Here is a 16,287-nt window from a genome sequence, read left to right as displayed (position 1 = left end):
TTTAACAATTTATTATTATTATTGTTGTTATTGTTGTTATTTTAATTAAGGGCAGGTGAATCCTTGGGGCCTTTTTGATAGAAAGATTCTGCATTTGATCCACACTGCTTGTTTTTGCTGGAAGGCGGGGTGATTTGTTCCTCTTTGTGCTGTAGCCCCTGGTGTAGATAGACCTTGAGCTTGTACTCTTCTGATTTGACAGTAGTTCATTACCACTTCTACTTCAGTGCTGTCTTTGGGTAAGACATTTAATGGCTATCATGAGTCAAGTGTCTCAGTGAACAGTGATACCCAACTGAAAAAATTATTCCTTTGTAGATCTTTCAGATTTTTATTTATTTTAGTAAAGAAATGATTTAGTAAGCATAATATTACTATCCCCTTAATTATCTCTAATTTTATAATATCATTTGAATATGTTTCAAATTTTACTTCCCTGGAAGAGATTTTTATGTGGAATGTTTGTGTTCTTGGAGAAATTTTCTGAATTCATCATGGGAAATTGTTTGTTTATCTTCTTTATTCTACTCCTCAGTTTATAGTAATGAAAAAAATATTTGGAAGGCCCTGTAATTTGCTTAAAATGTTGAGTTCTGGCATATGATAAGCTGATAATACTGACTGTGTTTTATAATCAAGGTTTGTGATAAGCATGCTTTGAATACTTCTGAACCCGCTGAATGGTAAAAGCCACAAAGCATTTTTATTTGTGAGAAGACATCCTAGAATGCAATGAATTAACTTACACTCTCTTTTTTCCAGATACAGTTTATGTAACTAGATGGAGGAGAATGGAATTACTCCAAAAAGACAAGTGCTCAAACAGCAAATACTTCCAGCAAAATCCAAACTGCTGTCTCTAAACTCTCTTCTTCCATTAGAATGCTACAGTAACACATGAAGGAGACTGGGACTAGTCTATAGGAGAATGTGTTAATACAGTTTATAAAGCCAAGAATTGCCATGATTTCAGACTAAGAGCTGTCTTTTTGGTGACTAACCTTTCAGTTCTTTCAACTTCTATTAATACTCATAATCAATAACCTTACAAGAAAAGACCTTATTTGGAAAGTGTGAACTTTGTATTTGAAAAAGCTGCCTGGAGAGAAGAGCTGTGTCCTTTACTGTAATGCAACAGGACTCTTTGGGGATCAAAATTGTAACTCTTAATTATGCAATATCTTTGTTTTCTCCCATCCTCACAGATACAGAAATAGTAACTAATGTTAACTTTTCTTATTTTTAAAAAATTATATATTCAGTTTGCAGTAGACATTCCCTAAGTATTTGTATTTATTTATGATTATCAATTTACATAACATTAATATTGTATCAAACCTCCTTATGAAAATGAGTATGGGTGTACATGGTATGTTTGATTTTTATCCACAAGAATGGATCTGATTCAGAATGCTTTTCAGCTGACATACAGAGCACTAACTATTTTAAGGCAAATCCATAGGTCTGAATCACTTAAGAATTTTCAGTCTCTATAGGATTTAGGGAAGCATTATAAATGCATTAATCCTTATAGTCAATTCTGTGCCTAGGATTTTGCAAGGGAACAGTTCACTGACTAGGAAAAGCACTACATTTTAAATTCAGCATTAGTGCATTGGGAAGGAACTTTACTGCTTTGTGCTTGGCATGTCATTATTTTCCATTTGACATTAGGGCCTTTCCAAAATGAATGTGAGGAATTGCTTTCACTTCAAGACTTTCCTTCTTTTCGTAAAACTCTAGGAGGTGTTATGGGGGAGGGAAGGGGACAAAATCCTTGAACTTTTTATTTGGCTCATGCCATGCTATGATCATGTACCTTTTAAATAAGGGGAAATAATATCTTTAAAGTTAATATCTAGCCAAGAGTTTAGTTAACAAAATAAACTGCACTGTTGATCGGTGCTTTGTGTAAATACATCTTAACATTTGGGTTGAGAGGGGCCTTAAGAAGGAAAGTTTGTTGTGGGAAAGCAATTCTGTACATCAGTTTAAGCATACTTGTTGCATTGTCTCTGCAGATTCTATTTTTGTTTACAATATTAAAATGTATGTTAGCAAAAATGGGTGGATTTTCAAATAAAATGCAGCTTCCACAAAACTTGTGTTGTTTTTCTGGTCTGAAGTGCATTTTCTTCTTTTTTCCCTTTATCATCAGTATATATATATTTTTTTGCTAATAAAAGTATATACAGGTGATTATATTTGCTGATTTAATAAAATGTAAAGTTTATTTCTATTTTAACTTAATTTCCAGAAAGACTTATCTTTGTACTTTTAGTTAACCTTCTAGGCTCTTATAAACTGAACTACTCATTAGAAATGTTTGTTTTTGTCTTTTGATAAGATGGCTTTGGTCAGGTAAGTTTAAGGGAGAAAATGCTTTGAGTCTAACATATTGATGCATGTGATTATGTCTGCCAAAGAAACCTCTGACTGTATCATGTTTCATGTGGAATAGTAGATAGGATTCAGAGTACAAAGTAGAGGATTAAAAGCCTTGTGCATTGAGAAATGTTTGCATAATACTTGCCACGGTTGGGAAAAAATTGTTTTTAGTCAATATACTTTGTTAATTTTACCAGTTTTTAAGTTTCACAATTATTAAACCATATTCATAATAACTTGGGAAATTGTACTTTTGTAAATTAACTTCCCTAACATTATCACAGATTTTGATTTTTCTGTGCTGGTATTTGAATGAATGTTGTATTTGAGTTCTATGCTTGTTCCTTTTACATTACCTTTTATCTTTAAATATGTTTTAGTTTGTGAAGATGCTTCATAAACATTTCCATCTTATTTTTTTGTTCAGACAACTTTTGGATAGGTAGGTATTACCCATATTTTACCCATTTTACAGATGAAAATGAGGAACTAGAAAAGGAACTAGCTCAGACTGATGAGCTAACAGTCAGGGCGGTCAAGTCTTTGGCTTCGTGGTTCATCCTTTGCTCTGACCTGCTGTTGCCTGTAAACTGGAAAGGCAGCGTCTTCCCTCTGCCATCTAGGCTGATGACCACTCTTTATTCCCAGATGGTCTTCCCCTGCGGATCACATTTCCTGTCTCCTTTCTGATACCTAGACATCATTGACAAGGGAAAATATGAAACATATGATTATATTAACTTTAGTCAATATTTAACTTTAGTAACAAGTGAGGTACCTCTGCTTTTGAATGCATGACTAAATCGGGTTATAAACCTGTACGTGCACACACCATCTTAACTCTACTACTAGCAAAGTTGGTAGTGGCTATAGAGAGAAAGAGAAGACTGTTAGGAGACCGCAGCTACACCCATCTCAAATCATTTTCAAAATAAGTTTTTTGATTTGTTGTTACGGGCCGCTCTGCCTGGTTCTAGGAATTGTACTCTACCCTCTGTGGCTAAGGATGAGTCAGTTACCTCTGGAATTCAAGCCACAGGAAACAAACCTTGTCCTCTGGTAGCAAATGCTGCCTCAGTTTCCTCCCTGCCCCCAAAGCATGGTCGGACGGGTGAGACCCCTCAGTGGAGGGGCAACCTAGGCCAGACGGGATCACTTGGAAGGTCATCATGGAAGGATTTGGAAGGCTGCAACAGAGAGCAGTGGACTCTCACCCCCCACCTCCCCTGGCTTTGAGATAGCCCAAATCCCCATGTCTTCTGGGAGAAGCCCTTTCTGGCTCTAATCCCCTTAATCCTGAATACCTGATGGGGAGGGGTGCAGCTCCTTGCCTTGCTAGAGTGTGTGTGTGTGTTGGGGGGTGGCGCAGGGCAGGAGAGAATCTGGCATCACAAAGAATTCCTGAAAAACCTGTGAAATCTGCTAAGAGTGCTTTCATTCATATGATAAGGGTTCGAGCAAAAAACCTTAAAATTCTTCCTAAGACTCGGACTAAGCCCTCAGATTTCTTAGAAATGTTATCTACTGTTTGATCCTTGCAGTCCTGTATTCCTGTGTATTACAACCCAATAAAAGCCCTTGGAAGAAGGGGCTTAATGCCTTTTTTCCCTGAGAAACTGGCCACCTCTCCCTAAGCAGATCATGTCTCAGTCATGTTTACTCTCATCTGTGGCACACGGGGGAACTTTCGAGGAAAGTCACCCCCACAACTTGTCACTGAGTATATGAAGAGGCACTCAACCAGATGAGCTTACTGGAACCTCCCAGAAGAGGTGGCGCCCCAGCTTCCATCCGTACATATCTGCACCTAGCTTAGGTATTTGTTCGTCACCATTGCTTCCTTCCATGGGTCTGACCAGCTTTTTCGGAATTCAGCTGTCTGAATAGGCTCCGAGTGGAAAGACTGCAAGATCATCTTCCATGCAGTGTCTCTCAAAATCTCAAGCTGATTTCTTGCCATTAAGGAGTGTTCTATTTGGTTTATCACTAGTGAGAAATGTTCTGTAAAATACTAGCCGGTATTTCTAGTCTAGTTTTGGTGTAAGCACTTAGAATGTAAGTGTTCCATTTGTTGTTGGTACAGCATGCGGGTCTTGTTTTTATGCTGTATGAAACTACGCACACTGTCAGAAGTTGTTGTATAAAGCTCTTTCTAAGGTATTTATTTTGGGGCACATGCAACTCTTGTGGCAGAGAGCTAGAAGGAGAGAATAGCAAGGAGAAAGTTTTATGGAAACTGAAATAATCATTCAAATAGCTTTATCTGCTACAAAATCTAATTTTAAAATGGGTTTTGAGATTAAAAATTTCGATGTGGGAATGATCTAGGGAGCTAAACTCCGCCCTGTCCGAGCCTGCTACAGTTAGACACTTCTCTCTCCCTAGAGTCTTTAGTTGGCAAGCTGTCCTGTCTTAACAATAAAAAAGCATTGTGCTATCTCACCCTTGACTGGGACTGGAGGGAAGGAAGTGTCAGAAGCAAGGAGCCCCCTCTCCCCTTTGTGCACCTGGACTCCAGGCTGATCACACTTGTGTGCAGAACAGAACAGTTGATTTCTGTGGCCTTTCAGGAACACTGCACAGGGAAGCATGAAGCACACCACTCCAGCCCTGCCAGCTAGCTTTGTGGCTGTCTTAAAAGGCACAAAGCGAAATTTTATCTTCCATGTTCATTTCTGTCACAAAGTACGTTCCTGGCGCAGAGTTCCTGAAACATAATTTCCTAAGTGCTCAGAGCACCAGGAGCACCTGTTCTTGAACTTGGGCTTTGGCCCCAGTTTCTAGCACAGAGCTCCTGAATCCCTTGGAACTTCCTGGGCAATAGTAGTGTCTTTCATTCTAATGAGGTGACTCTTCCTGGGCTTTTGAATGGCTTTAGGATGGGGGCTGTTCATCACGGAAGACTTAGCCATGATTAGAAGCTTGGAACTTTCAGTCCCAGCTCCATCCTTCAGGAAGGGGAGAGGGGCTGGAGCCCGAGGTAATGACTGGTCGAGCCTGTGCTGTGAGACTGCCATGAAAGTGCCATCGTTAAGGGGTTTTGAGAGCTTCCATGTTGGTGAACATTCTCACGTGTCAGGAGAGAGTGCACCTCATCTCTGACAGAAGTTCCTGCACTGGGGACCTCTCCAGACTTTACCCTATGTATCTCTTCACGTGGCTGTTCACCTGTATCCTTTATTATATAGTAAACTTAAGTATTATTAATAAACTAGTATTAAGTATTATTATTATTAATAAACACTTAAGTGTTAAGTGTTCCCCTTAGTTCTGTGAGCCATTCTAGCACAGTATTGAACCTAAGAAGGGGGTCAAAGGAACCCTGATTCAAAGCTGGTCAGAAGTACAGGTGAGAGACAACCCGGACTTGGAAATGACATCCAAAGTGGGGTGGGAAGCAATCTGGGACTGAGCCCTTAAAATACGGGATGGCGTCCGTGGTAACTCTAGTTAGTGTAAGAATCATAGGACCCCCACCTGGTGTTCCGTAACTCTTTGGTGTGGAAAACGCACACGTGGTGTCAGAAGTATTAAGAACAAGATGGACTTTTGACAGTTTTACTAGCTCCATATATCCGGAAAGGAGGGGCAGAATTCCCTCCGACATAAATGCCAAATGCGTTAAAGAGTATAGATGCAGGGCATTAAAAGATTGGAGAAAATATAGGTGATTATCTCAGTCAAATAGGAAAAGAATATGATTTTTAAAAGTTCCCCAAAGAAGAAGGACTAATGACCAGTGAGAACAAATGCATCTTTAGTAGTAACTAGGGAATTCAAGTGAAAATAACCATGCTCTCCAAGTGTAATGCTGTTCTTGGTGCATATATATACATATATACACACTCAAGTCTGTGAAAGAGGCACCTATGTTAAACCTATTTTATAAATGTGAAAACATGCCTGGAGAGCTTAAGTCACCTACTGTGATCTTTATCACCTAGTGGCTGAGCTGTGATCCTAAGCCCCTGGGTCTGCCTATAGTCACTGAACTGTATGCTAGCATAGATGACGTTTTTGCCTGTCAGCATTTGCATATAAAACAGCACAGGCAAGAGTGAACAGTTTCATTGGTAATCTAAATTTGAAGTGAGGATTAAGCCCGTATAGTTTTGAGGGGGATGGGTGGAAATTAGCCATAATTGTCAGAAATCTTGAGAGTTCTTACCCTTAATAAAAAAACTAACACCTTTAAGAAGTTTTGGCTAGGGGACTTGAATTGTTGCATAGCGAAAGTTTAAAAATAGGAATTGTTCATATCAATGAGTAGGAGGTAAGATTAACTGGAAGCACTGTCCCCTGAAGTCACTCCTTGAGGCCACTGCAACAGGAAATGTCCTCCATCTCACGGTCAGTTTACAGCAGCAGAGTGGACACTTGGTGCATGTCTTCTATCATCCCAGGTTCGAGGCCCGTCTACGCTACCAGGCTCTGCCATTTCTCAGGCCCATCAAAAGAGAGATGGTTTTGTTACCAACACCTCTGGGTCAGGGGCCCAAACCAAGGTCCTGCCCAGGGCTGTTCACACCAATAGAGCAGACTGGGATGGCTAATGCAGAGCGAGGCTTTATTACTTGATTTGGAGAAGGGTGAGCTCATGGGCTAATGACACTCCCCTACTCTGGCAGGAACCATCTGTATTTATAATCTGTGGCATGGAGTGATTAAATTCTTTTACGCAAGCCTAGTTACCCTGTTTCACCTGGTCCCCTTGCACGTGAGGCCCCCCACTGTCTTGGGTTTTGTGCTCAGCACCTGAGTCTGCACGTGGGAATCCTTTCAGTTCCTGTAAGCAAGCATAGCTCGTGATGTACTTTGGGTGATGAGAAAAAGGTGTTTTTGAATGATAGCCTGGTGACATTTTCTCCCTTGGGAGGGTCGGTCTGCTGGAAATGAGGTGGAAGGAGAGCAGACTGGAGAGAATTCTGATTCCTGGTGCTTAGAAGAACAAGGTTCTGCACCAGTCACCCAATACGTGAGTTTTACTGTTGTGAGATTTAGGAAGTAGGCGCAACTCTCCAGACCTCTGGTCCTGGGATGTGGGAAACCGGAGGACCCACAGGGCATTTTTAGTTTCACATTCAAGCATGGTTTCCTGATTGCAAGCCTTAGCATGCATGTTTCACAAACTTTCCACACTTGATGGTTTCCCACCAATGTAGCTTCCTGAGAAAGAGTGGGGGTGATCTCTCCCATGGGGGATTCACGTGTTTGCTTGGCTCCAGCCCCTGCCCTTCAATCTTGTGCTGTAACCGCTGGAACCCTTCAGTGGGCCTGTGGCTCACTGCCCGCCAAGTGCTGGAGGCCTGCAACAGTCCCACCCTTTCTCACCTCTGCTTTGAAATTTCTGCTCAGGCTCACTCTTTCCCTTTGTTGTCACCTAATAGAGCTCAAGCTCTCTGCCTCTGTATCTGTATTTTTTACCTATTTGGTCTATTCAATTCTTAACACCTGGGAGTCCCTAGCAACTTGGGTCATTTTAGAGACATCGTGAACTGGACATCCCTTTCAGAAAGTCATAAATAGGTCTGCGTTCTTTGCTCTGTTATCCCACATCTGGAAATCCAAAGAAATCTGAAGGCATCTGCTTGGCTTCTTGGAGGAGCAGCAATGGTACTAGGGAGGCCTGAGCAGGGTGGTTGAGAGGGAGCTCGGTGGAAGCTCTGCTTGGAGAGGTAGCCGAGGGCCAGGGCTTTCCAGGTCATTCTGAGGTTTGGGTTTCATTCGGAGCTGGGACAACACTGTACATGTTGAGTAGAGGGCTCTTTAAAAACTTTCACTGGGAGAAAGATCACTGTGACTGCTATATTGAGAATAGATTATAGAAAAACAAAAGAAGCCTGAGAACCAGTTGGGAGACCAATGTTGTCCTTCAGCATGGACAAAACTTGGCCACAGGGGCTAGCCAAATATCAGAGACGGTCACTAGAAAGAAATTGTCCAAAATGGTGGCACAGGAGGCTTCTGAACTCCCCTCCTCCCACAGACACACTGAATGTGCAACTACGGACTGACCAGTTAACCTTTGATAGAAAACCAGAAACTAGCTGAGGGACTTCCACATATCAAAACAGGCAGGAAAGGCTGGGACACACTCCGGCCACAAATCCCGCCTTCAGCGCAGCATCATGCAATCAGGAGGGAGCTCCCAATTCCAGCTCTGCTCTGAGGAGTGAGGGGTTTGGACCTCACATTTAACAACTCAGCTTTTAAGACTCCCATCCAACGGCTAGACCCCCAAAACTACCTCGAATGAAAGCCAACGAGGCATTTATGAGACCCTCAAGACTATAGCAAACAAAGGAGCAGTTGTTAAGGATCTAATGTATAATGTAATTATAGTTGATAACTACTGTATTTTCAATCTGCATACATAGAGGGCCGGCTCAAGTTATACACGAATTTTCAGCTGTGTGAGGCCCTAGTCCTTGCATTGTGCAAGGGTCAACTGTATTGTAGAACTGCAATTTCCTGAGAGTAGAATAAAATGTTCCCCCTTAAAGGTGTGGGGTGTGGGATGTGTTGTTGGATGGGAGGGATTCTTTCACAAGTGTACTGTAGCAAATCATCACGTTGTAGACTTTAAATATCTTAAAATTTTACTTGTCAATTATATCTCAATAAAGCTTTTTAAAAGGAAAGAATGTACCAATGGCACTAGAGGAGGATAAAAAAAGATGCAGCAAGCACTGGCTGGGTGGGTCAGTTGGTTGGAGCATCATCCCATGCACTGAAAGTTTTCAGGCTGGTTCCCAGTCAGGGCAGGGCCCGTGTCTATGCTGCCGGTTCCATTCCCTGTCCCAGCACAGTCGGGAGGCGACTGATCAATGTCTCTCTCTCTCTCCCTCTGTCTCTCCCCACCCCAACCCCCTTTTCCTCTCTAAAAATCAATAAACATATCCTCAGGTGAGGCCGTTTTTAAAAAAAGATGCAATGATATGGGCTGCAAAATCAGCGGGTGGAAGGAAGTGTTGAGTGCGTAGGACTGGAGTGGAGATGGAGGGGAATAAGGAAGAGAGGCCAAGGCCAGACAGCCCAGAGTCTGGACATATACAGAGGGAAATTTGCTGAAAATTCTTTCCTTGAAGAGCATTCTATCCCTTCTGAGAACATCTCCATTGTCGAGGGAATCACATGCTGCTTGAGAGGGTGCAGTGCAGCAGTAATGGCACGGGCTCTGCGGCCATGCTGTGGGCTCAACCACTCACTGGGGCAAGTTACTCTCCCGCTGCCTCAGTTGCTTCATGTGTAAAATGGCATAATAATGCCTCCCTCACGGGACTGCCAAATGTACTTCATTAGTAAATGGAAGCATCTAGAGCAACCTGGCACAGGATAAAGATTCAGCACATTAATTACTATTATTTTTATCGGGATGTAGACCGGCTTGTGGTTGAAAGCCTAGATTCTGGGGGCAAAACACTTGTGTTCAAATCCTGACACAGCCCCTTAACTAGCTAAGAACATTTTGGTAAGTTATTGAATTTTCCTTTGCATAAATTTCCCTCCACCTGTAAAATGAGAATAATTATAGACCCAACCTCACAGAATTATAAGAAGGATCAACTAGGTTAATATATGTAAGTGCATGCTCTTATTACTATTACTTAAGAGTCTTTTAAAATATCAGTTTTGGGAACGGTCCACTTTGCTGTGTTTGCATAGTTGACATCAGCCAAGTGCTAGTGAAGATACCACGTGCTGCTTCCAAAGTTGAGCCCCGAACCGCTGACGCCACGTGTCCTCACACAGACAGGAGTCCTTGGTGCTGCGGCAGCTTCAGTAACGCTGCCGTCTGGTGACAGACGCTGCTTCGAAGACAGCCAGCCCCCCACATCTAAGTATACTTAGGTCAGCAGTTTTAGATGCCCACATATAAAAACATAAAGTAGAATAATCTCTAAACTAGTTTAAGGCCCCCCCAATATTTTTAACAGAATAAATACTCCCCTAGGCCTTATTTAATGTCTTACAGACTATTTTACTCTTGAAAACATGGAATTCCCGTGCAGTCCTTTTGGTGTCTGTGTTGGGATTAGGTTTGGCGGTGTATGCCAGAACATTCACGCCAGCAGTGATTCACACACGACAGAAGTTTATTTCCTCACGAAAAAGTCTGAGCTGGCATAGCAGCTTTGCCTACGAGATTGTAGCTGTCCACTTTCAGAAGCTACGTGTCCTGCTGTTCCATGCGCTGTAAGGTGTTCCTCTCCTCTCACAACCGACTGTGGCTGAGCGGCACCAGCACATCCCAAGCATCAGGCGGAGGCAGGGAGAGGAGGGGAGGGAAGGGAAGCCCAGAAACTGTGCACAACTTCTGCTCACAGTCCGATGGCCAGAACTGTGCCGTGGGGCTGCCCGGGAGGTCTGCACATAGAGTCTCTAAGCTGGGTGACCAGGGACTCCGCGAAAACGCCTACGTGAATGCGTTATTATAGGAGTGGGGAGGGGAGATTTGAAGGAAAACTGGTAGCCTCTGTTATAATCATACAATTTCTATTGAAGGAACTGTTAATTTTTTAACTGTTTTTCTGATCAAAGACTTCCATACCCTATCACGTCACATACTGTAAGTTGAAATCTAAGATACCCTAAAAAACTAATTAGAGTTTTAAGTAGAAGTATTTCCAAAAAATGAATAAGTGTCAGCAACTTTAAACACAAGTCCAAACTGCTCATACTCAGTAAATGTTACAAGACGTTGAAAGTAGGTCCCTTCTCCCCAGATTTCAAGCCCAGCAATACCCCACAGTGGCCTTTTCTCATAAATAGCACAAAAGTCACTGAAGACACTTTTTAAGTGGCCAGGAGAAAATGACTGAGGCCAGTGAAATGTAACAAATATCATCAAAGGTCTGAGGTTAATTGCACCCTTGCCCCAGAACCTCAAGTGAGGCCAGAGCCTGCTAGGGTGCCTGAGGGCTTTAAGGTAAAAATGCCTCACCAGCCTGGTTAGTCACCGAGAGGAATGCAGCATCGTTTATTTCCAGTCTCTCCTAGGAGGGAACTGTGGCAAGGCCCAGCCTATTTTTATAGCTGAGACTGTACAAAAAGATGGCCCTGACCCAAGAAGGCAAGAGGTCAGCGGGTTGAGCCCGGGGCTTGAGGAGGGAAGTGCTGACAAAAGCTTTCAGTAAGAATCAGTGAGCGTATCTGAATATGCTGTCCCCGTCAACAGCATTTTATCCACTGGAAATCTGAAAACATTTCTGTGTGAAGACTTGTTAAAACTACCTTTGTAGCACTTAACTCAGATCATAAGAACAGAATGACCTAAAACATAACCAACCTAAAGAGTCATGGCCCCAAAAAAGCAGGCTTTCTGGGAATTTGAGCCTCACAAAGTCACAGGAATGGGAAATGGAAATTCTGAATCGAGTTAAAGTCACTAATATTTAGAAAGCCTTCCCTGCTGGAGGGCACGTTTCCTTGAGTCTAGGGCAAAAGCCAGTTTTATTCCAAGAAAAATACAGAGAACCGTTGTGTGGAGATCTAGTAAAACAAGAGTGGGTGAAGCAGGCCTCTAACAAGCAGCTTTTTATTGCCACAAAATCCCCAGGCCTCCCTCTTCCCTGAATGGCTCTAGTATGTGACTATAGGACTCAAAAAGAAACAAAAATGTTACCAATGACCCACAGTGCCAGGACCCTCTCTCCCCCACCCTCTGAAGAATTTTTGGAACTGGGTTTACTACTTGTCCCTACAGCCTGACCTAGATCAGCAACCATGGGGTCTGGCCCTGCGGAGCCCTCACTCAAGGCGGTGGCTGAGTCGCTCTCCCCAGCCACCCCAGGATGGAGCCGGCTCCTTGGTGCAAGTGTGCAGGGCCCAGCTCTCCTCAGAGGCCAGGCGATGCCTCATGGCACGTGATAGGGCGGACACAAGGCACTCTCTGTGAGCCGTCACATGAGTGCACCACCAAGGCAACCACACGTCTTGGGCCTTACTTCCTGAGATTACTGTTAAATGTCAGGCATTGTGTCAACTGCCAAATAGTACATGTCTACTATGGGCTGCTTACAGACACTCTCTCTAATCCTTAAAATAATCCTGCAATATGGGACTTCGGTCCATGTTATACAGATGAGGAAACCAGGCTTGAAAGAGGTTAAGTGACTGTACAAGACTTGAGGCAGCCAGCCTGAGGTGTTTTGCTATACTCAACGCTGTCCCCTCACACCTCCTTAATTTCTTCAAACCCATCTAGTTCCTGGGCCAAAATAAGCAATTTCACAGCCCGAGGCTAAAGCTGCCCACACCCAATCCCCACCCACCAAATCTTGAATAACACCATCTAAAACTCAGGCGCTTGGTTAGTCTGAGAACCAAAACCTACATAAAACCCCCTAAACTTGTCTTAAATTTCTTTTCCAATCCTATTACTAAAGGTCCTTAAAATATTGTGAATTAGACATGACCATCAACCCCACCTGGAATACCTACCTCGTCCACCTTCGCCCATTTTCCTTCCTTCTCTGCAGGTGGTATTGATGGAAAGCAGGTTTCACCAGCCCCGAGAAGCCTCCCTGACCCATTGGATTCTCTGACTGGACTGTGAGCATCTAAAGGGAAGGAGCAACCTTTTTTTTTTTTTTTTTTCCTCTGTAATGTCTTAACACAGTGCTTGGCTGGAAGGACACATTGGTAAACACTCCATGGAATCAGTCACACTGATAGGAAGTTTGCAGCGGCACAGCCTTTTATTGAGACTCACTGTGCAATGTACTTATCTAACAAAGTGACCACTCTGTGCTCTTTAGAATCTGGGTGGTTAAAAAAATCCTGCATAATTGTTTTAGAGATACTGCTGTTCTGCAAATTCTGAACACAAGAAATTATATTAACAGAGGGAAGGAACATTCTTCCCCTTCCTTTTTCAAAGGATGCTTTTCAACTCTGACATCTTCTTGGCAGCAAACAAGACTTTCAGTCATTTGATATTTTTTTCTGATTCAAGTTCATATTGTGAAGGAGAAACTGCCACAGCTAACAAATTAATGCTGGACTCGTACCATGTTATGCCTGGCTTGTTTTAATAATCTCATGGTCTGAACTTTCCAAGGGTGAGAGAAAAACAATGTCAGTTTCTGCTGACCTGCCGAAACCAGTGGCCTGTCTCAGAGCCTTTATTTGTTGGTTACTGGAAGTTCTGTAATGTGTCCCAGTGAAAAATCAGTTAAGTTTCCCCCCCATCTCTTAAAAGTAAAGATAAATCATAGTTATAAAAAGTTTACATTTCCTTCTTCAAATGAAAATTGGCAAAACCACTCCATAGTGTTATTAGCTTTTCCAAGGACATTTCTGTTTCTGCTGAACTTTGAAAAACTGACCCAGCAAAGAATTCCGCCTTGCTGTCAGGAAACACTCTTTCTTCTGTTCACATTAAAAGATGTAAACACGACCTTTTAACTTTATGAAATGGATTAGGATGTGGTGTTTAGGGGAACCATTTTGGGGAAAAACATTTTTGAAGTATCAACTATATCAATCAAATACACACATCTTAAGTGTCCTGCTTGATAAATGTTTACAAAATGAACTCATCCATGTTAACTGACATACATACCATAGAATCCTTGAGAAGGATTATATCTACTAAGAAGGGCTCCTCATGGGCACAAAGCTCCTCTTGGGCACAAATTCACAACTAGAATATAGCGACCATTGCCAGCAGAGGACTTCACACGCTGTATTCAGGGGAAAGCTACAGACTGAGATGCCAGCCTCCTGCACTGTGTTCCTGCTGTGTGAGTCAGCCCTTGTAAGGGAGCTCCTGGTATTACCTTTCAACTAATGGGACTTGAGACCTAACCTGTCCATCCTCATTTACATCTATACCACCAATTGGAGTGACTCCAGAACTCACTCAAAAAGCCAACCAATTTGGCAGTGCTATTTGGACCAATCAAACTGCAGATTTGGACTCCTCATTTGCATAAAATGGACCAATCAGGAACCAGGGTGTGAAATGTTTCTGTAAAGGGCTGCCTACCCTTTGCCTCCTCAGAGTGTACTTTTGCAGGCTACATTCCCCCAGTTTACAAACCTAAATAAAGTTTCTCCTTTAACTGCATCCTGGATTGGGGATTTCTGTTGTCATGAGATTGGTGGCAGAGATATTTTGTTCAAAGATTACCAGAAAACTCCTTTATGTACTATCTTACTCATTCTCCACCACAAAAGTGCCAATTATTCTGATTTCTGTCAACAAGATTAGTATGCTTGTCCTGTTTTTGAGTACATGTAATTGGAATCATATACTCTTTTACTTCTTTTTTCATGCAACATTACATCCATAAGATTGATTTATATAGGTACATTTAACAGTAGTTTATTCTTTTCTATTGCTGTATAGTATTCCATTGTGTGAATATAGCAAAACTTATTTACATAGTCATTGTGTAGTTTCAAGTTTCTGGCTATTATCAGTAAAGTTATTAGGAAGATTCTTATCCATGTCTTCTGATAAACAGAAGCACTCATTTCTATTCTATATTAAGTTGAATGGAATTTCTGATAATTATTTATATACATATATTTAGCTTTAATATATTCTATTCCAAACAGTGTGTGCCAATTTATGCTCCCACCAGTATGAGAGTTCAAGTTGCTCTGTATCCTTGTCAATATTTACTATTTTCAACTTTTTAATTTTTAGCCATTATATTGGGTATATACTGGTATTGTGTGTTTTTAATTTGATTTTTCATGATGAACAATAATGTTGATCTCCTTTTTATATTAATCATTTGTCTTTTTTTTACTGACTTCTAAAAGTTCTTTATATGATTTTTTGTTAGATACATGGAGAGTTAAAATAGTTTCCCAGTACGTGGCTTGCCTTTTGACTTCCTTAATAGTATCTTTAAATGAAAAGAGACATTAACTTAATAAAATCCAATCTATCAATCTTTTTATGGTTAGTGATGGTTAGTGATTTTATGGCACTTTTTTCCCCAGGGAGGTGAGCAATGTAGGGAGCAGCAGGCTTGTGGAGCTATGTGGAACACCACCAAATTCACATTTGCCTACTTACTGGATGCAGCTTTGAACTTCAAGCATAGGCTTTGAGGGTCTTTTGGGTGTTCAAATGGGGACATAAAGATATTATTTTGTATTTGATACTATAAGGCTTATTGTTTTACCTTGCATATTTAGGTCTCTGATCTACTTTGAATTGATTATGTGTGGTCTGATATAGGCATCAATGCTCATTTTTCTCCCATGCAGATACACCATCATTTCAGCATTGTATTTTTTTTTAGTATCAGAAAGATTATCCCCTCGCCCACGTTCAATGAATTGTAGTGGCATCTTTTTCAGAAATCAGTGACAAATATGCATGGGTTTGTTTCTGAACTCTGTTTCATTTCACTGGACTTTTTCTTTATCCTTGGGCCAATACCACATTATCTTAATTACTGAAATGTTTCATTTAGTTTTAAAGTTTGTTAGTGTGAAGCCCTCCAATGTTGTTATTTTTCTCCAAGGTTGTCTTGGTTATCATAGGGTTTTTTGTTTGTTTGTTTGTTTGTTTGCCTAGGATATAAATTTCCATAGTAGCATTTGAAATAGCTTGTTAATTTTTTACCAAAAAACTGCTGGAATTTGATTGGGATTGCACTGAGTATACAGATCAGTTTGCAAAGGACTGGCCTCATAAGTATTTTGAATCTTCTTTTTAAAAAATATGTTTTATTGATTATATGATTACATTTGTTCTATTCCCCCCCTTCATTCCCCTCCACCCTGCACACCCCCTTCCCCACCATTCCTCCCCTTTAGTTAATGACCACGTGTCTCAAGTTCTTTAGATTCTATATTTCCCAAACTATTCTTGCCCTCCCCCCTGTCTATTTTCTACCTACTGTCTATGCTATTTTCTGTACCTTCTCCCCC

At 41.5% G+C, this 16,287-nt stretch overlaps 1 protein-coding gene across 15 annotated transcripts in view; it reads left to right on the top strand.

Moving 5' to 3' along the window:
- Window positions 1-2,532, top strand: part of PICALM (phosphatidylinositol binding clathrin assembly protein) — a 120,246-nt gene extending 117,714 nt beyond the window's left edge. For 11 of the 15 annotated variants that reach the window (XM_037042884.1, XM_037042883.1, XM_037042882.1 and 8 more), the window contains one exon: window positions 763-2,101. Coding sequence is in view for 4 of the 15 variants with exons in the window: in XM_037042891.1 (XP_036898786.1) it covers window positions 763-777 (15 nt within the window). In the remaining 11 variants the exon portion in view is untranslated. Of the gene's footprint in view, window positions 1-762 lie in introns of all 15 variants that reach the window. The other 4 variants (XM_037042891.1, XM_037042890.1, XM_037042893.1 and 1 more) reach the window with 1 other exon arrangement.
- The last annotated feature ends 13,755 nt before the right edge of the window (window positions 2,533-16,287 follow it).

Source organism: Sturnira hondurensis, unplaced genomic scaffold (assembly GCF_014824575.4).
Source record: "Sturnira hondurensis isolate 20B ecotype Veracruz unplaced genomic scaffold, ASM1482457v3 Scaffold0003801, whole genome shotgun sequence".
In the NCBI taxonomy this organism is placed as follows: Eukaryota; Metazoa; Chordata; class Mammalia; order Chiroptera; family Phyllostomidae; genus Sturnira; species Sturnira hondurensis.
Note: the sequence above shows the minus strand (reverse complement) of the source record. Positions and strands in the feature narration are given on the sequence as shown.